The 21,055-nt window shown below is 41.3% G+C and overlaps 2 protein-coding genes across 3 annotated transcripts; one reads left to right on the plus strand and one right to left on the minus strand.

Annotated features, from left to right (window-relative positions):
• The first annotated feature begins 9,312 nt into the window (after positions 1–9,312).
• Positions 9,313–9,849, plus strand: LOC148791328 (30S ribosomal protein S31). Its single transcript, XM_088889077.1, has one exon. It carries the CDS (start codon positions 9,406–9,408, stop codon positions 9,637–9,639), a length of 234 nt encoding a protein of 77 aa, XP_088745203.1. The 5' UTR covers positions 9,313–9,405; the 3' UTR covers positions 9,640–9,849.
• A 145-nt stretch (positions 9,850–9,994) lies between these two features.
• On the minus strand, positions 9,995–19,744 carry LOC104607508 (Tetratricopeptide repeat (TPR)-like superfamily protein). 2 transcript variants are annotated; one of them, XM_088889075.1, is made up of 4 exons: positions 19,026–19,743; positions 16,594–18,909; positions 15,968–16,401; positions 12,741–13,652 (listed from the first exon to the last, which is right to left on the minus strand). In XM_088889075.1, exons 2-3 carry the CDS (start codon positions 18,245–18,247, stop codon positions 16,073–16,075), a joined length of 1,983 nt encoding a protein of 660 aa, XP_088745201.1. In that variant the 5' UTR covers positions 18,248–18,909; positions 19,026–19,743; the 3' UTR covers positions 12,741–13,652; positions 15,968–16,072. The 2 variants fall into 2 exon arrangements, with proteins under 2 accessions (XP_088745202.1, XP_088745201.1); XM_088889076.1 differs by lacking the exon at positions 12,741–13,652 and adding an exon at positions 9,995–11,027 and having other exon boundaries at positions 16,594–19,744.
• Positions 19,745–21,055: the final 1,311 nt, after the last annotated feature.

Genomic DNA, 21,055 nt, shown 5'->3' on the forward strand with positions numbered 1-21,055 from the left:
TGCAATACGGTTGGAAAATAAACCTGGATATTGCATGTGTAAATATATGGGCTACACAGCCTTACCCCTGCACACACAAAGAGACTATTCCCGAATCTTGGTCACAAAGTCATAATGGAGCAACCCAACCGTTACACAGCCTTGCTTGGATATGAGAGTGACTTGCAATGTCTTAGTGGAGGAAACTAAAGATTGAAATTCAAATGATAAGGGTGCTAGATATTCTTTTATATGTAGGAAAATTAACGTAAACATACATAACCATATTCACGATGTCAGGATAATCAAATTTGTGATTCAATACTTTCCCTCAATCAATTTCAACATACCTTTAACTCTAATCTAATTTTGGGGCAGACTGTAGAGGTTGGAACTCCACCAACCGAGGTCAAGTAAACATTGACAATCCTAGCTCGTTAGGAACTTGGACAAAGCTTAGTTGAAGACTTTTGTTCATGCATTACGTTGTGTTTAATTTTATTTTGTTCAAATTTGAGTTCCAAATCTTGCTCGCTTATTCACCTTCTCTACTTCTGGCACAGTTTTAATAATGGGGTGAAGTCAGGCAAAAATCATCCCATTAGGCACAAACTAGCTAATAGCACTAAGTAGTTCTAGCACAAGAAACAATCATATTACAATTGAGTGACAGGGAAAATTTCGTTTTCGTTTTTGTCTATAATAATAGTACTATTATTTTATTACTATTTTATATTATTGTTAATAATCTATTAATATTTTTATTATTTTATTTATATTAGAATTTGGGGGGTTTTGTCACGAATTCTTTAATTCTTACTAGACTCTGGAATGGGAATTTCACTACTACCAAATAAACAATTAAAATTGGAATGGGTCATTCGGATTCCGATTCCAATTCCGGGCACCTGTTCTAGGAACCCAAACGGACCCTAACATAAAAAAAAACATATAACATGCCTTATGAGTCCTGCCCTTGATTACATCCACTCTTGTAGTTGGTGTTGTTGACATAGAAGACCCTAGACCTCTTTATCGCCCATGAAAGATGAAGTAGTAAGTTGGTAACACCACACAATACAAACTTATCGAGAAATATAAACTTAACAGAAGTTATAGTAATAGCAGAACATTAGATACTTGTAATGCAGGTCCTGGAATTTGAAGCGGTGGAGCTCTGTAGAGCTCTATCAATAAATTGAAAATCGCACATAGGACTATAGGAGAAGACCGGAGAGGAGCTCATCGTGTTTCTTGTTGGACCAACAAGTTCAAATCTCTCAATCGCAACTTCATAGGCCACTGATTTGGACGATCCCTGCATCCAACGGTTAGTAGTTTAAACCAATATTTTCGAACTGCCGTTGACCCAAATGGTTGGATCGTTTGACTTGAGTGGTTGAACCATCGACTCATTTAATGATTTTTGGTCATTTTTTATTTTATTTATTTTTTGTCAGAACAGGCCATCCATTTGAATTGGACAGTCGAACCATCAATCAGGAAACCAATGGCCAAAATGGTTTCGGTTCTGGGTCGTTTTTTAAAACATTGGTTTAGACTATTAGATTGTTAGAGATTAAGGGTCTATTTGGTTCATGGGTAGGACCATAGTTAGAACCAGAAACAAAATCCCTTGGAATAAGAATCATTTATTCATAATGCCTATATGGTTCAATTAGGAATTGGAACCAGATTCTAATTATTGTTGTTTGGTTCATTGGGAGTTGAAATTGGAATCAACTAAAAAATTAATCTATTTATTATTTTATTATTACTTTATTAATATTTTATGAAAATATAATTATTATTTATTAGTACTTTGTTATTATTATTTTATTAGTATTTGGCAATTAATATCTTATTATTTATCATTAATTTATGAATATTTTATTAATATATTATTTTTTTTGTTATTACATTAATAATATTGTTATTACTATATTTTATTATTTCTTTAATTATATTGTATTAATATTTTATTTGTACTTAATTATTATTAAGATTATTATTTAACAAATAATATATTTGCTTTTTATTATTAATTTATTAATATTTTATTATAGTATTATTATTTTTTATTATTTTACTAATATTTCATTAATAGTTTATTATTATTATTATTGTTATTATTGATGTAGCGCGATTCGGTCACTCCTAACTGGCACTCACGTGGCTCCTGGAAGGTACCTGAGATGAGGAAGAAGGAGAATTCCCAAGGAGTTTACCCGGTGGGGACACTTTGATGCTTAAGTTAGTACTATGAAGGAGAAGCATGAAGGAGACAAAGGCTAAGAGTGCAAATAACGCGTTCTCACTATACTTCAGAGATTAGAGGTCTCAAGAAGAAGTTTCTCTTCTGCCCTGAGGGCTTTTATAGGGACACTCACATTAGGTCGGCCATAACCGCCACTGGGCTCCTGCCACAGTCGTTACCTGCCAGGGCTGCGCAGGTGGCCATTGTGGCGTATGTCTCGCCCGGGTGAGTGACACGTTTCCAGTGTGGCAGACACGCCTTTGCCTACCGAGAGACGTGGACGCAGACTGCCAAAAGGACTGTGACTGTGCCATCAGTAAGGGATATGGCGTAGTCTGACCGGTACGGTCTGTCAGTCATAAGCTTCCTAGAGAGCGTTCGTGTGGCTCATTTGCAAGCTATTTTGTAGCGAGCTTGGAACACTCCAGGATTACCCTTAGTGGAATTGGTCCTCGGAATGACTTGTCTGCTTGGGAGCTCAGACGAGCTAAAGTTGCCTCGGAGTATCTCTTCAAAGGTAGCTCGGGGAGCCTAGGGTTCGCGTCGCGGTGAAATCCTTTCGCGGGCTACAACGTAGCGAGCTACTTTGCAGGCCCGTTACTTGGTCGTACCAGGTTACAGCGCTGAGTTGTCGCTCATGTTGATTCAGTGTCCATGTGTCACCATTTCATAGGTGGGGTCAAATCACCCTCCATCAATTTCCCCCTACTCCTTGGGCTAAGAGCACTGCCTTAGCGCAGGTAGTTTGTGAAGCGTGATGGACTGATTTAACCGAAATTCAAACTTGATTGACTGCCCACATTAATGCATTTGCGGGAATCAATAGATTTTCTAACTTTCCTGACTTCTCGGATTCCGAAAACGTGCTGAAGTGGCTTTTATCTCCGAACGTCGTGCGGCTGCGATTACCTTAATTATGGAAGACGTGCCGCCAATCACCTTCGGTTTTCAGAAGGCGTGTGGTCAGGGCGCCCGCGGGCCATTGGATATGCTTTGATCCGGGCCGTCAATTTGAAAGGGTGGAAACTATAAATAGGGGGGCCTCCCGGGCCTCATTTTCTCCCACGCCATCTTGCTGTCTTCGGATTCTGAGGTCGCACACTTCATCAAGTCTACCCGAATTCCTCAGTTTGCTTCGTTTCGTCTCTTCTAGTGAGTCCTAATCGTTGTCAGCCATGTCTGGGTACCCACACCACACCTACCACTGGGGCGATAGCCAGGACGACGCTGCTCCCTCAAGCTCGGGGGGAGTCTGGGAGCAGATCCCGGAGGCCTTCGGCGATGTAGCATCTACTTCTAGGGGGAGGGAGCCCGACACTTTCAACCCTTCCTCCATGACAACGGAGAGACTCAGGTCTCTAATCCGCTACTTTCGCCTCCCTGGGGACTAGGTCTAGGTTGGTACGGAGCTCGTCTTCATTCGTCTGATCACTGTATGCTTCTAGTCGCAGCGTAGGCACCTCGATCTCTACAGGGATCATTGCTTCGGTGCCGTAGGTGAGATTGAAGGGTGTTTCTCCTGTGGTGGTCTTCTCCGTGGTCCGATAAGCCCATAGGACGCTAGGTAACTCATCTGCCCACAACCCTTTAGCCCGGTCCAACCGTGCTTTCAGTCCGTAGAGGATGGCTCTGTTCGTGACTTCTGCCTGACCGTTTGCTTGAGGGTGCGTGACTGAAGTAAAATTCTATCAGATTCCCATGTCTTGGCACCAGTCTTGAAATTTGATGTCCTCGAACTGCTTGCCGTTGTTAGAAATCAATACCTGAGGTAATCCGAAGCGGCACACGATGTTCTTTCAAAATAAGTTTTGAACATTTCGGGCTGTGATCGTTACGAGGGGTTCGGCTTCTACCCACTTGGTAAAGTAGTCCACTGCAACTACTAAAAACTTCCTCCCACCCGTTGCCGGCGGGAATGGCCCGAGTAGATCGATGCCCCATTACGCGTAGGGCCACGGGCTGGTGAGGTACTTGAGATCTGCGGCAGGCTGGTGGTGAATATTGGTGTGCTTCTGGCATTTGTCGCATTTTTTAACAAGCTCAATAGTGTCTACCTTCATTGTTGGCCAATAATACCCCTATTGAAGTGCCTTCTGGGCGAGGGCCCTGCCCCCCAAGTGTCCGCCGCACAATCCCTCATGAGTTTCGTGGAGTACGAGCTCGGCTTTGGTAGGTCGCAAACAACGCAGATAGGGGAGCGTGTAAGATCTTCGGTATAGCCGTTCGTCTATCATGACATATTTAGCTGCTTGGCACTACACCCTTCTGGCTGCATTGCGATCTACAAGGAGGGTCCCGTGTAGCAAGAAGCTCACAAGCGGGTCAATCCAACTCGGCTCTGCTTGAACGACGGGAGCAACCTCCTCTGCCCCCCCCCCCCCCCCCCCCCGAGAATGCTAGGCCGAGGCAAGTCCTCTATGTACACGGTTCTCATGGTGATGTCGCTGGCGCTGGCTAATCTGGACAGGGCATCGGCCTCAGTGTTCTCCGACCTTGGGACTTTTCTGACAAAGTGTGACTAGAAGTTGAGCAGGGCCTCTCTGACTTTGGCTAAGTAAGCTATTATGGTTGGCTCGCGAGCTTCGTACTCTCCAATGACCTGGTTGACCACGAGTTGGGAGTCGCTGCAAATAACAATGTGCTTTGCTTTTACTTCTCTGGCTAGGGCCAGTCCAGCTATCAACGCCTCGTACTCCACTTCATTGTTAGACACCGCGAACTCGAAGCGAAGCGCATACTCCAGTTTCGTGCCACTTGGGCCGTGCATAACTATTCTGGCTCCGCTGCCCTGTTGGTTCGAGGAGCCATCTACGTGAAGGATCCAGGGTCCTCATCTCAGCTCGCACCCGGCCAAACTAGGAGAGATGCCACACTGGCTACTACCTCACGGGGTTTAGACTCGACCAGCCTGGGAGCTCCGGGCTCACCCGAGCTGGGAGCCTCGTGCTCAACTGGCCTGGGAACTTCGGGGCTGAATGTGCATTTGGCTATGAAATCTGCGAAGGCTTGGGCCTTAATGGCAGTTTGCGGCTTGTACTGGAGGTCATACTCGCTGAGCTCGATGGCCCACTTCGTCAACCGACCAGAGACCTCGGGCTTAAGTAAGACTTGCCTCAAAGGCTTGCTGGTGAGAACAATAACAGCGTGAGCCTGGAAGTACGGGCGGAGCTTCCGAGCTGCAATTACCAGTGCGTATGCCAGCTTTTCTATCTCTGGGTATCTCGTCTCTGCTCCCTGCAATACTTTACTAACATAATAGATGGGTCGTTGAACCCAATCTACTTCTTTTATTAGTACCGAACTGACCATTTCGTCGCTCGCCGAGAGGTACAATTCTAAAATATCGCCCTCTTTGGGCTGGGTAAAGATCAACACACTAGCGAGGTATGTCTTGAGCTTGTTAAACGCGAGCTGACAGTCTTGGGTCCATTCGAACCCTTTGCTCTTGATTGCCTTAAAGAATGGCAGACAGCGGTCCGCCGATTTGGACATGAAGCGGCTCAGGGCGGCTATGCGGCCATTCAACCTCTGAACCTCCTTCAACTTTCGGGGTGGTTTCATATCTAAGATGGCCTTAATTTTGTCCGGGTTGGCCTCAATGCCGCGCCAGTTAACGATGTATCCTAGGAACTTGCCTGAGGTCACACCGAATACACACTTACTTGGGTTCAACCTCATATTAAACTTACGCAAAATTTCAAAAACAGAATGCATGTCTTGTATTAATTCATGTGAGAATTGAGTTTTGACGACCATGTCGTCTACATAGCACTCTACTTTTCTCCCAATTAGTGGTGCAAACAACTTATTTACAAGCCTTTGAAAGGTTGCCCCTGCGTTTTTCAACCCGAAGGGCATAACATTGTAACAGTATAGACCGAACTCTGTGATGAAGGCAGTATTTTCTTCGTCCGCCTGGTCCATCTTGATTTGGTTATAGCTCGAATAGGCGTCCAAGAAACTTAGCAACTCATGCCCTGAGGTCACGTCCACCAAGCGGTCAATTCTGGGGAGCGGGAAGCAGTCTTTTGGGCAAGCCCGGTTTAGGTCGGTGTAGTCGACGCACATGCGCCACTTGCCATTGGCCTTCTTTACTAGGACGGGGTTGGCTACCCAGCTCGGGTAATGGACTTCTCTTATGAAGTTAGCTGCGAGGAGCTTTTCGACCTCCTCGTCGACCGCTTTCCACCGCTCTGGGGCTAGGTTGCGTTTCTTCTATCTAACGGGCCTAACTACAAGATCAGTATTCAACTTGTGAGTTATAAGGTCGGGGTCTATACCGGGCATCTCTGCTGCGGATCACGCAAAACTATCCAAATTTTGAAGTAAGAAACTTACCAGTTCGGATCGTAGAGGTTCCTAGACGGAAGCACCGATCAGAAGCGTCCGAGCTGAGTCTGCCGCTGAGGTCGGGACTGCGACTGTTTCTTCCATGTAGCGCGATCCGGTCACTCCTAGCTGGCACTCACGTGGCTCCTGGAAGGTACCTGAGATGAGGAAGAAGGAGAATCCCCGGGGAGTTTACCCAGTGGGGACACTCCGATGCTTAAGTTAGTACTATGAAGGAGAAGCAAGAAGGAGACGAAGGCTAAGAGTGCAGATAACGCGTTCTCACTATACTTCAGAGATTAGAGGTCTCAAGAAGAAGTTTCTCTTATGCCCTGGGGGCTTTTATAGATCAGGTCGGGCATAACCGCCACTGGGCTCCTGCCAGGGCTGCGTAGGTGGCCATTGTGGTGTACGTCTCGCCCGGGTGAGTGACACGTTTCCAGTGTGGCAAGCACGCCTTTGCCTGCTGAGAGACGTGGACGCAGACTGCCAAAAGGACTGGGACTGCGCCGTCAGTAAGGGATATGGCGCAGTCTGACCGGTACGGTCAGTCAGTCAGAAGCTTCCTAGAGAGCGCTCGTGCGGCTCATTCGCAAGCTATTTTGTAGCGAGCTTGGAACACTCCAGGATTACCCTTAGTGGAATTGGTCCTCGGAATGACTTGTTTGCTTGGGAGCTCGGACGAGCTAAAAGCTTTAGCTCGCGAGCTAAAGTTGCCTCGGAGTATTTCTTCAAAGGTAGCTCGGGGAGCTTGGGGTTCGCGTCACGGCGAAATCCTTTCGCGAGCTACAACGTAGCGAGCTGCTTTGCAGGCCCGTCACTTGGTCGTACCAGGTTACAACGCTGAGCTGTCGCTCGTGCTGATTCGGTGTCCATGCGTCACCGTTTCATAGGTGGGGTCAAATCACCCTTCATCAATTATTATTATTATTATTATTATTATTATTGATGAAGGGTGATTTGGCCCGACCTAGTAATAGGGGGACACGTGGACACGACCCAATTAATAGATGACAGCTCAACCCGACATACCAAGTCCGCAACAGATCAAGCTCGGATAATCAAACCACCTCGGCACGGGTCACCTCGGGACGAAGTCACCTTGGTACAAGGTCGCATTAGGACCACCTCGGTCCCAAGGCACTTCAGCGTTCACTCCAGTTCGGAACTAAAGAGCATCAGTTCGGGGATATTGACTCAAACTCCTATGTAACGACCCTGGGAATCTCTCCATCGGATTCCAGGCCTCACAGAATCACGCCTCGTAATGGTAAGCCTTATCTTCCCCCCGCCCGGTTTGGGTGGAATTGATAAGCCTTATCAGTTGGCAACGTTATCCCTCAATTAACGCGGAAACAGATCGCATCCTGACGAGAATCCCAGAACCGCTCCGCGAAACCCGCGAGGACTCAACTATATAAAGGCTCCAGCCTCGAGGGCACAAGGTACACATGATTTCTCTGCTCTCTAGCTCACAACAAGTTTGCTAACTTAAGCATCGGAGCGACCGGTTAGCCACCCCGAGTTCTCTTATCCTCCTCTTGCAGATCAACCTAGTTTGTCGTCTGATTGGAAGCCACATCACCTCCAGGGAGTAGCTAGATCGCGCTACATTAATTATTATTATTATTATTATTTTAGGCCATGTTTGGGAGTGCTTATGTTAAAAATAAGTGGTTATTTGACTTAGCATTTGTTTGCGTTTGGCACTTAACTTTTTCAAGTGCTTATTTTAAAAAATAAGCACTTATTTCATATTGGGCGTTGGGTAGTCTTTTTCTCCAATAAGCATTTAAATAAACTATTTTTTCCTTCATTTTCTTTCAAAATTTTAAAATATACCCTTATAAAAGTGCTTTTGTTAAATTACTTTTATAAAAACACTTTTATGAAGCACTTATATAAAAACACTTTTATGAAAGCACTTTTATAAAAACACTGTTATGGAAGTACTTTTATAACACTTTTATAAAAGTAATTTTATGAAAGCACTTTAATAAAAGAACCTTGTGAAAGTACTTTTATAAAAGAACTTTTATGAAAGTACTTTTTATAAAAGTACTCTTTTACGGAAGTACTTTTATGAAAATATTTTTATAAAATTCAAATAGGGATAATTTTATAAGTGGTATTTTAAAATTCAATTAGGGATAATATTGAAAGAAAATTTTTGAATAAGTGCTTATTATATAAGCACTTAAATAAAATTGAAAATTTGGGCTTAAAAATATACCCTTATTTTTAAAATAATCACTTTTTTAAGCACTTTCAAACATGGCCTTAATAATATTTTATTATTTTAAAATAATAATATTAGGGTTTGGGGGCTTTTTATGACGATTTCTTTACTGCTTGACATACCATGGAACGAGTATCACATTCCCCATATATATGGGAGAATCCCGTTCTCTTAAGAATGAGAATCGGAATCTCATTCCTATCAAACAAACGATAGGAATCTGAATAACAGGATATAATAGTTGTTCCTGGAAACCCTTATTCGGTTATTCCCATTCCGATTCCAAACCCCTATTCCTAAAAGCCAAACGGACCTTAACAGATAACGACGGGATCTCATAGATGTTCGCTTCGTTCAGCCTTCGCTCCAAAGTTTTCTACAGTAATAGTGGAGCAGGATGTAACAAAGTTGGACGGCGGATGATGAGAGTGGGAAGAAAGAACCCATAATCCTACGGAGGTGCCCTTTCGTAATTCGTATATTAATTACATCGAGTAACCAAATTTATTAATTTACAATTTTGCACGTTACAGCAGGTCTTAAGTTGGTGAGTGTGTATAGCTGCAGACTGCGGTTGAGGGTTTGTTGGGAGGAACGGAAGATGGCGATGCAGTGGTGCAGCGCGATAGCCAGGAGAATGATGATGACGGAGCGAGCTGCAGCGCCATTTCCAGTACTGTGTGGTCGAGGGGACAAGAAGACGAAGAAAGGGAAGCGGTTCAAGGGATCTTACGGCAACGCAAGACCGAAGAAGGAGAAGAAGATCGAGAGGATCAAGGACAAGGTCGAGGTCCCCAGATCCACTCCGTGGCCTCTCCCCTTCAAGCTTATCTGATCTGATTTTTCATTAATAATTTTTCAAAGAAAAAAGCTCGACGCACAGAGTTTCTTCTCTCACTTATGATTCTAGGGTTAGGGTTTCGTCCTCTATGGCCTTCTGAGTAGAAGCTGCTGTATATTTTCTTATTGGTTCGTGAATGAATACTTTCATGAGTTCGTAATCGAAGAATGCAGATGAATTAAGTGTGGCAAAATTTCTATTTAATGTGGGTTTCGAGTTCTAGCTTTGTACTTGCGACTCCGGATGTTCCTGGTAAAAGTTCCCCCCCCTTCCTGCTACCATCCTCTGTTTCACCAAATTCCGCTACGACAGTGGTTAATTTAAGCAATTACCACGAAGCATACTGCACACTGTTGAGTGTTGAGAGCGCGAGCAACTAGAACCATCTCAAGTTCAACAGTACCCTACACCAATGTCCTGAATTGAGCAAATTTACAATTTACAATTACAATACTCTCTTAACCAAACTCTTTGCAATTTACAATACACAAATTTATATGACTACACTCACAGCACTCGTACATTTTTCACCATTCATCCTTACTTATACAAAAAAAAAAAAAAAGAGATCGATCGTAGTTTTCTTCTCTAAGTATTGAACTCAGAAACAGCTTAACAGGAGATAACTAGATTGTGTTTGGGCAATAACGTGCATATATAACAAGATTGTGTTATTGTTGGAGCCTATGATGCATGAACAGGCATTGCTTGCTCAAGATCCAAATTATGCACAGACGAGACAAGAAATTACATGTTTGCAAGTGCATGTCATGGCAAATCACCACCTGGCTAGATTCTCTGATGACCCAAACTTTTGAATGAGTTGGTACACATCCAATTAGTTGGACAACCAACATTATTAAGGCTCAGTTTGGAGTATAAAATATTGTATTTTGTATGTGTTTATACTGTATTTATTTGTACTCTTTTCAAACTGAGCCTAACTGTTTGTTAGACACAAAAGCAAACATGCCTTTAAATGTTTTAAAGCTTATAATCGTATCCCAAGTCGTACAGAATGTTGAATCAAATCAAAACATAAAATTATTTTTATTTTTTACAAAAAAAAAGGCCATTACCCAACTTACAGGAAGTTCCATCCTACATTTGCATCTTATTTTACCCCTTCCAAAGTCAATTTCCTAGCTTGGGCTGCAACTCTAAAGAAATGTCTAACAAAAAGCAGTCTGATGAGAAGAAGAATCACCTTGGATGACCTAAAATGTGGGATCTGTGGTCAAATGGAAGAGTCCATGGATCACTTATGTATTCATTGCTCTTTTGGTTGGAGGATTTGGTCTCACTTCTTGCATGTGGTGGGCATTAACTGGGTGATGCCAGGATCGATTCAGGAACTTCTTCACAGCTGGTATATTTCGGGTCTATCAAAAAAGAGGAAAAATCATTAGGAGGACCATTCCAGCCGCAGTGGTCAGCACTATTTGGTCTGAGAGGAACAATAGAATTTTTAATGATCTTTGTAAAAGTTCTGATGAGTTGATCAATTGTATTGTGGCTAAACTTGCTTCTTGGTTATCAGTTGTTCCTGAGTTTAGCAATCAGAACATGTTTCCGATTCTAAATTCAGTTAGTTTATGGACATCTGATGTTGTGTATGCTCCTCCATTTGTATGTTTCTTCAGAAATAATACTACCTTACTTTTTTTTCAAAAAAACAAGATCCAAATACATAAAACAGCCACCAAAGTCTGTTGGAAGCATGTATGGTCTAGCAAGGCATCTATTTTTTTGGTAACAGAAGGAAAATAAACATATTTTGGGACAGATCAGCCCCAAGAGTCGGCTAAAGCAATAACATGAAAATAAAATTACAAAATAGAAGAAATCTCAGTAATGCTTCTCCAATGGTCCACATTAGTTCTGTATCGGCATGTTGATTGGCTTTGCTATAACATGAGAATATTTGATCTCCAGTTCAGAGTCATTTGCAATTCCCCGGCAATCCTCAATCAATAACCACCTTCAAGTCTCCCTCAAGTCCGATTTTAGAGCATAAATAAAACCTATATTTCTGTCCATGAATGAAGTCTCGAGACCTAGACAGATGGTGGGGACCAACATTGGGTAATTTCCTTTTTAGTGAGGTCTCAAGACAAGTTTGTAACTAACATACTGTTGGAAACGATCACATGAGGCCATGGTTTTCAAAACTGGACCGAAAAACCGGGAACCTGTCCATTTTGCCCCAGAACCATCATTTTGGCAAAAAACTGTTGATTTGGTCAGCAAATCACTGACCCAGGCATTCGAACCGTTCGAACTGTCCAGTGGTTTTTGGCTGTTTTTTATTTTTTGTCAGAACGGGCAGTCTGTTCAGTTTGAACAGTCAGACCAGTTGACCCGGAAACCAGACCCCTGAATGGCTAGTTGTCTAGTTCGGTTTTAAAAACCTTGTTTGAAACAAATCGAAATGTGGTGCCTCATGCGGTCGTGCCTGTGGAACTGACCTCCTAGTGGATCTCTTGAGCTGTATTCACTAGTGAAGATTTCCCCTCTGCAAATGGAACACAGGGTTTGTTCACTGGATCTTAGTTGTATTTTTCGAAATTTAGCCCTTATATGCCACTTATCAGAGGGCGGGAGTACATTAATCCTATTTTTCCATTTCTTTCTCTTCAGTGCCATATGACATCCATTCTTGCATTATCTATAGGCACTTGAATCATTTATTATCATTTCCAATCTAGTCCTTTTCCGTCTGTCCCTATCTCTTTTAGCCCCTTCAACTTGTAACAGATGGATGTTTCTAATGTAGATGTTCTTCTATGCATATAACCAAACCATCTCAATCTACCTTCTCTCATTTTATCACCTATTGGAACTACTCCCAAGTTCCTTCATACGACTTAGTTTTACCACTCATCCATCACCTATTGGTTTGCCATTCATGTATAACATATTCTTTAAGTTTGGATGCATTATGCATATTAATTTGTGATAGTGGGTTATTATGCATTTTGAATTTATTGTAAATGTTCTATATAAAATCATCTTATGCAACTTGGGTAGACTTGAGTTGAAGTTGAACATTCGTCAAAATTTGAATGCTCTCAGGCCCAGTGAAGAGTAAATTATTCAAATGTATAAACTTGTAACATGGCCTCTATAAACTTGTAAATTACAACGTGTAAATTCTTCAAATGTATAAACTTGTAAATCTGGGATACATATTTGACATGACCTCTACTACAATGGCAAAAGTACCTTGGGACTAGCAATCTCAACCATAGAAGCGTATCTTGAAGATTTCCTCTTGGTTTTACTTTTACATATTTGGAAAATAAACAATGAATCATGTCCTCCTGTCTTGAAGTAGTCCATACTTCCCTACGAATCCTTTTTTTTGGGGTACTAAAAACACCTGAATATTCATTTCAAAGAAACAGAGGTCCAGACTTACAAAGCAACCTAAAAAAAGCATAGACAAAAACTAGAGAAACCACAATAAATTAATCAAATCTGCTCTAGCTAGAGCCCCAACCCAGTCCGGGCAAGGATGGACAAAAGAACCTTGATCAATCAGATCTTTCCTAGCCGGAGAGTGCACCACCATGTTTAGCTTCCTGCTAACAAAACAGGAGACTGAGAGCACTTCACCTTCACGAGAAAGAACACTTCTGAGGATAAATTGAAACTTTTAGCTCTAGGCTTGTAACCAGAACCTTGCTATCAGATTCCACAATCACCCTGTCAAAACCCAGTCTTCTTGCTAAATTCAAGGCTTCCAAAATCACTATAGCTTCTGCTTGTGGAACAATTAAGGCCCAACATGGGCCAAAGCAGGCTGTCACAAAAATTCCCCACTTTGATATCTGGCTATGACACAAAAAACACACCAAACTTGGAATAAAAAAACCTCCATCTGTATTAAGTTTTACCAACCCCTGCTACAGGAGGGGACGCAAAAAGGAAAACTGAACTGCCATTGTCTCTGGATATTGAATCTGGCGAGTATCGCTTCAAACTCTATCAATATCTTCACTTGCCTAGAAACATAGCTCATATCAAAAGGGGAGGGGAGTTAGCTTCTTCGAATAAAATAAAATTTCTTGATTTCCATATAGTCTAAAGAAGCACATCAGTGGTAATTAGAAGCTCGGACTTTCTTTCTTTTAGAGAAACACATTTACTTATCCAATCACTAAGACAATCGAAACACATTTAAATAAATAAATGCACAAGAAACATGGGGGTTTTTAATAACCTGTATCAGGATTCTAACCTGAATTTGGCAAGGTTAGTGCTATTGTGACTAAAGCTGATAAAGAAAGAAGCAAATGGATTAAAGAGGATAAAATACCTGTTAGCATAGACATAAAATTAATGTATGCACCCTAGGCACTTTTGTAATGTAGTATCGTTGGAAAATAAACCTGGATATGAGAAAATATATGGACTAACTACCAGGAAAGATAAAACTAATCAAAATATTTATAGCTTTTAGGATAGAGAGGCTTCAATCCAGATTTCCTGAGGCTCTGTTTTGAAGGAGTACAAATGCAAATATGCACAGTGCAAATACATACAAAATACAAGGTTTTGCACTCTACGTATTTGTATTTGTACTCCTTCCAAACGGAGCCTAAATTACAAATCCCATATCTAAAACAAAAGGGCAACACAGTGCATGAGGCTCTTGCCAATACAGGGTCTAGGAAGGGACAGATGTAGACAGCCTTACCCCTGCACATACAGAGAGGCTGTTTCCAAGATTTGAGCCCTGGTCACCCAAGTCACAATGGAGAAACCCAATCGTTACACAGCAATTTAAATGTCTTCTTCAAGAAAATTGTCTTGTCCATCTCCTTCATTCCATCCCTCTCCTCCTTTCCCAACAGTGATCTTCCTTAAGCTCTCCTCCCTCTTGTTTTTTTCAAATACTTCGAAAGCCCTTCTAGCGAATTCCTCTCCACCCCAAAAGAACAGACCTAAACTCTTGCCCACCTTAACCTCCCTGTCAACAAAACATTTAATCCCCACTCCCCCCCCCCTCTCAATTACAATGGCTAAAGAAGACATAGATGAGTTTTCCACATTGCCTTAACCACCCCTCCTTTTTATCCTCAGTCTCTGACCTTGGAACCATACCTTCCTCAGACGCCAGTGTCTTCTGAACCTTCCCTCCTAGATCTTGACTTTTAACAACTCAGAGCTCAGTTATCTTCGTCTTTGAACCTTTAGCTATTGAACCTCTCTTCTTATATACTTTCTTAAATTTTTTCGTGGGACCCGCACCAACAAGCCCATCTTTCAAACGAGAGAAAACTTTTGACACATGGACAAGATGGAACCTGCTTGTTTCTTTTCCTTTCCTCAAAGTCTCAGGATCACCATCACCCCTAACCTTGATATCAGAAGTTCTTCTTTGGCCTAAATCAACCCCAAGTCTTCTGACTGGAACTTCAAATTTTAAGGCCTCTTCTCGATCTTCTGAGCTACTGCATTCTTCTATACCTGCAAAATCCCATTGACCAACTTTCCCCCCTCTCAAAATCCAAAAACCAAACATGCCCTTAATCATATTACAATATGAGATGGATTAATTGAATCCATGTTCCTCTTTTTTTTTTTTCTTTTTTAGAAAATCAACAGAACATAAATCCAATATATTTCATATCATTCAACAACCAAAACCCCAAATGCCCAATAAACTTAAAGGTATGATTCAACTATATTATATCAGGAAGGAAAACCAATAGCTTCCATTAGATCCCGAAAGTGGGAAATCTCCATTAAGCTGGTTGCTCTTGTAGCCTTGGTGGTTTTATTGGCATCAAGCACTACAAATTCCTGACTAAAATCCATGTCTCCCCTTGTCTACAATCAAACAGAGCAAATTCTAGTTAGACTTTAGTCACTGATGGTGTCTGATTTGTCTTTTTTGTCAGGTATGGTCAAGGTTGCATAGATTCCTCTCTCTTCCTGTGATTGTTGCTTCCTTATCCATTTAATACAATGCATCAAAATTCTCTTCATATGAGGCCATTTGCCTAAACTTTTCATCTTTCTTGCTACTTCCCATGATGTCAATATACACTAATTATCTATCATGCTTAAAACAAAGAACAAAATCAGTGTTCCAAGAATACTGAAAATCTTAATATGTGAATGTGCATGCTCTTAGATTTACATCTGGTGGAATGTTGCAAGATTTACATCAACATTGAAAAAAGTAGGAGCAAATTTTATTGCAAAAATATCATATAGAAGCCTTGTTGCTGTTGGTGGAACACTTGCATGTAAAGATGTATGGTTATGTGTCACTACAAAGCTATGTGATTAGTAATTAATAAATGGTTACCTGGAATTGGTCACAACCAATAATTTTTCCTCTTGCTGATCATCATTCTTCTTATGAGGATCTAACATCTAGATTTGAGACAAGAGCACTGGATCATGTGGAATTTTATTTAACAGGCCCTCGTCTAAAATCCTCCAACATTCTATTGTGCACACCAATCCAAGCATCATCTTTGTCAACAAGACCCTTTTCCTGCATTAGACTAAGCAACTGTAGGATTGGTTCTGGCCTTAAGGAAGAAGAAAGAGATGCAACAAGTTCATTGCATATTGCTTGCAAAGTAGATGCATTGTCCTTGATCTGTTGTACATGTTCAACGGCCATCCCAATTTCTCCAGCATTCACTAAAGACTTTAGAAAAATCACATGGGAGTCATGATTTTCTATATCAGGCGTCAGACCATGGATTACCTTTGAAGCCACATAAAAATAACCTGTATGGAGGATATAACATTTTAAAAATAATAAGAACTGATAGTGAACATCTAGCTCTATAAAACACTAGAACGTTCATGAGAAAAATTAAAAATAATTTGGAAAAAAATGCAAGTACAAAAAAGTCTATAAATGTAAGCTATACGAAGGTATGTTTCATAATAAATGGTTTCCATTTATGAAGAATGTACCTTCCCTGCATAGAGAACGGACTAATGTACTTAATATCATTTGCGAAAGTGCAATGTCCCGTTCAGTAGACCTGTTAAAGATCTCACAAGCAGCTTCAATTTTTGCTTCTCGGCAAAGCCCTTCGAGGAGAGACGTATAGGTTATAATATCTGGAGCTACCCCTTTCTCTAACATGTGATGAAAGAGCCGCTGAGCATCTTCAACTTCACCTGTCTCCGAGAACTTCCTGATAAGAGTGTTGTAAGTCTTTAGGTTTCCATGACACCCACTCGCAAACATCTCATCCCACAGCCTTTTTGCAGGGCGTAGAAGGTCTTCTTTACAACAAGCTTCCATTAGAGAATTAAAAGAAGAGACATTGGGGCTGAATCCCTTCTTCCTCATTTCCTGAAGGACTTTGTAAGCTTCTTTCACCCTTCCTGCTGTGCACAAAAATGAAATCATCAAATTGTAACTATCCACATCTGAGAAGTAATCCTTCGAAGTCAGAATCTGAAAAACCTCCAACATTTCATTGATCTTGCCATTCTTACATAGATTTCTACTTAAATTGCTCAATGTAAGAATGGTAGGGAACCTCTCTTTCTCAATGAGAAACTTGCAAAACAGAATTGCTGAATCAGGATCACTGGCTGAAACTGATCCTATCAAAGCATTAAGAACATCATCCTCTATTGGGAAGTTCCCATTTATAATCACCTCACCTAAATCTTTTGCTTGCTGAATCTGTCTTCCAGAAATCAAAGCAAAAATGAATTCCCTATATTCCTTCGCCCTTGGCGCCACTCCTAACTTCCTCTTCTTCTTCAAGACATTCTCAGCTTCTATTGGTTGACCAGCCAACTTAAAAGCTTCGGCTACAACCCTATACGCCATAAAATCAGGCTTGTATTCTCTGCTCCTAAGTTCCTCCAATACTGAAAAAGCCTCCGAAATCCTAGACACTCGGCAAAGCCCATCAACAATCAAAAGTGCAATAGTTGACCTATTAAGTTCCGATCTACCACACTTAATCCTATCTAATAAACTCAATGTCTCATTTAGATCTACGACTTTGCAAAACCCTCCAATAAAAACTCCAAACCCAAAAGTACTCACACGGATATCCCTGTTACACATTTCGTCAAACATCCGTTTGGCTGAACCAATGTGCCCATCGGAGGCAAGAGCGGCAAGGAGCGAGTTACAAATGTTGTGTCCAATTTCATGACCCAATTCATTCGCTTCATTGAATATTGCAAAAGCACTCCGAGATTTCTTACCAATAATCTGTGAAGCAATTAGAGAGCCGTAGACTGAAGAATCAAGAACAATTTTCTGGGCCTTGATTTGTCTAAGAAATTTTTCAACCAAATTGGATTGGCGCGAGATTGAGAGTGATTTGAGGAGAGATTGATAGGTAACAGACGTATGTGAAAATCTAGGTTGCTGAGAAGCCCAATTGAAGAAGCCAACAGCAAGTGAATGGTGATCGAGGAGATATGGGTCAATTACTCGGGCAACGAGTGATGGGGTGAGCGAGTCTCGACAACTAAGTTGGTGGAGTGTCTGCTCAAGTGAAGGGTTCCATGACCGGATTGGTCTTAAACGATTCGAAGCTGATATTAGTGCTTTGCCTATTAGCTTCGCAACCTCGTTGGGAGCTGGTTTCATGGAAGAAATTTCGAATTCCTGCACCGCCACCCTCCTACTAATCTCTTATGGGTGGAGTTTCTTGGTTGCAGTTGTAGTGCTGGATGGAACCGTTTTGCAGTGAGGGTCGCTCGTAAAAGTGATCGGCTTTTGAATAGAAGAAGCTCGTTTACCTCCTTTTGATATCAACGGTTAACCGGAAGGACATGATACCGGAAAACTTACAACCCACCAACGAGACCTCTTTATTAACAAAAAATACATTCAGGCCCGAGCCAAACTCCGATATATAAAAGGGTAAATTTCTTAAACTGTCCTTATGATTTAGATAATTGACTAGTATACCCTACCGTTTGAAAATTGACTAATTGACTAAATGTACTAATATTGTTTAAAAATTGACTGGTGCTATCCCTATTGTTTTTGATAATTAACTAATCCTTCTTAATCGTTAAAGTCTTTTAACAGATGTGTGTTAACCTCCACTGGTTCTCCACCTCTCCTTATTTCCTTCGTTGTTACCATTGGAACCGCTGTAACTGTCGAAATAATGGAGTTATAGAAGAAAATCTGACTGTAAAAGTCATCGGAACCTCTGAAACAGTGGGGTTTCACCGAAGTTGTAGAAGAAAACTTGAAATGGGGGGACGTTGAGGCAGCACACGAGATCCTCGAGGCCCTGGCTGCAAAAGTCATAAGGATCAGATTCATTGTTTGCTAGACTGGCTAGAAAGCTTCGATGGATGGTAGTGGAGGATGAAGAGGAAGGAATAGGGGCGGCCTCAAAGACGGGAGTCACCTGGTCGGAACACAGGGGGTGTGCAGTCAAGAATACTAAGGGCTACGGGGAAGATTTCAACGTTCAAGGTGAGCACAGTCGCTGATGCTAAGAGAGACGTCGCTACTTTTCTTAGAAGAGGGAAAATGAGCCCATGGAAGCTTTGACAAGGTTGGAAGGGGAAGAAGATGTTCCAAGTGATAAACCCAATAACAGTTGTCGTTGTCGTTGGGACATTTGCTAGAACTTTCATGGCTGCTGCTACCAGATCCGTTGCCGTAGCTTTTAACTCTGCAGGAATTCCGGCCAAATCCCACCTTACCTCCGGCAACAGTCCATCTTTGCAGCTCCAATCTTGCATTGGCCTCCAGTATAGATCAAGGAGTTTCCGAAATCCCAGCTTACTGGTAGCAGTCCATCAATGCCACCACGCCATGGGTTGCAGGGTCTGATGCAGGTTTTATTGCAGCTCCAACAGTAGCAGACGATGTAGCTGTTTGGGAGTTCTGAATTTCTCTTAACAAAATCAGTCCTCACAACTTTTGCTGCCACACGCATCTTTAACATCTCCGTACTTATATGTTTTATTCATGAAAAAACGTTCCCAGTGCACAGCAGATGCAAGGGTTGTGAAGACCAAATGTGTGAGGAGCAAATCCGATTTTATTTGGTTTCATTGTTGTTTTACAAGAAAAGTGGTATCACATTGGAGCCGCATTAGATATTTTCAAGAATGGCAGAAAGTGCATTGTAAATTTGTAATATGCTGATTGGTTCATCAATTTTTTCAAGAAAAAGAAAAAAAAATCACCCCATTCTGGACAAAAAAAAAAACATTTTGAGAAACATAATTTCTGACATTTTTTTGCTTTCTCAAGAACATTGCAATGTATTATCACTAACATGCTCCAACGTGGCACCACTTTCTCGGAAAACGACAATAGAATCAAATACATCTACAAATTATCATTTTCTAGAAAAAAACACCAAACCATTGCATTGTCATTTTTCTGGAAATAAAGCCAAACACCACCTTAATAATTGAAGTTATCAAGTTGAGTTTGGTTCAAGACAGATGTTTCAATCCCAAACCAATTATTAATTAGGAAGGGAGATAACCAAACCAAATCAATTTTTAATAAGGCAGTTGGGTATGACCTGACTAGACTTGACTATACTTGGCATCTATACTTGCCAATGAAAATAACTTGGAAGTAGGGGTGCAAGTCTAATATTACACTGCATTGAGTTTGGGTTTTCAGGCCAGGCGTATCCAAATTTTGACGAAACCCCAACTTTAGCTTGCCCAAGTTGCACCTCTACTTGGAAGTTGGAACTTCACCTTGTAGTAGGGGTGTAACTTGGGTAGGCCCAACTTGAGCCTGGAAAGACCCCGCAATTTTACACAAGATGGGCTTAAAATGTTGCTTCTCGGGTTGGGCTTGGGTCCAAAAGTTTGAGCTTTTAAAATTTTCAAATTAGGCTCAAGCCTAGCCCTTAGGAAGCCTGAACATGGCCTAAGACCAGCCCGACCTTATCCCAACGTAAGCTTAGCCTGATTATATACATGTATACATGCATATGTAGACACATTTGCAAGGATACATATGCATATACAAAGGTGGCAATTGGGCGGGTTGGGTTTGGTTCGGTTTAGATTGAGTTTCAACCTAACCCATCTAATCCGCCAATCCATTAATGACCCAATTAGATAGAATTAAATGGGTTGGGTTCAACCCAAACACACCTGAACCCAACCCAACCCAATCCAACCCATTTAGATAAAATAATGAAAATTACATAAAATGGTAGAAATTATAGGAAATAAAATAGAAATTAAACAAAACAAAAAATGCATAAAATTAATAGAAATTACATGAAAAGTTGAAAAAATAGAAAATGCAACTTTCATTTTGTCCTTTCTATACATGTGAAAAAACCAACATTTTAAAAAACGACCTAGAAACAGAACCGTTTTAGCCACCGATTTCTGGGTTGACGGCCCATTCTGACAAACAAATTAAAAAAATGAAAAATAAAAAAACTAATCA

Source organism: Nelumbo nucifera, chromosome 5 (genome assembly GCF_055504915.1).
Source record: "Nelumbo nucifera cultivar China Antique chromosome 5, China Antique-T2T, whole genome shotgun sequence".
Lineage (NCBI taxonomy): Eukaryota > Viridiplantae > Streptophyta > Magnoliopsida > Proteales > Nelumbonaceae > Nelumbo > Nelumbo nucifera.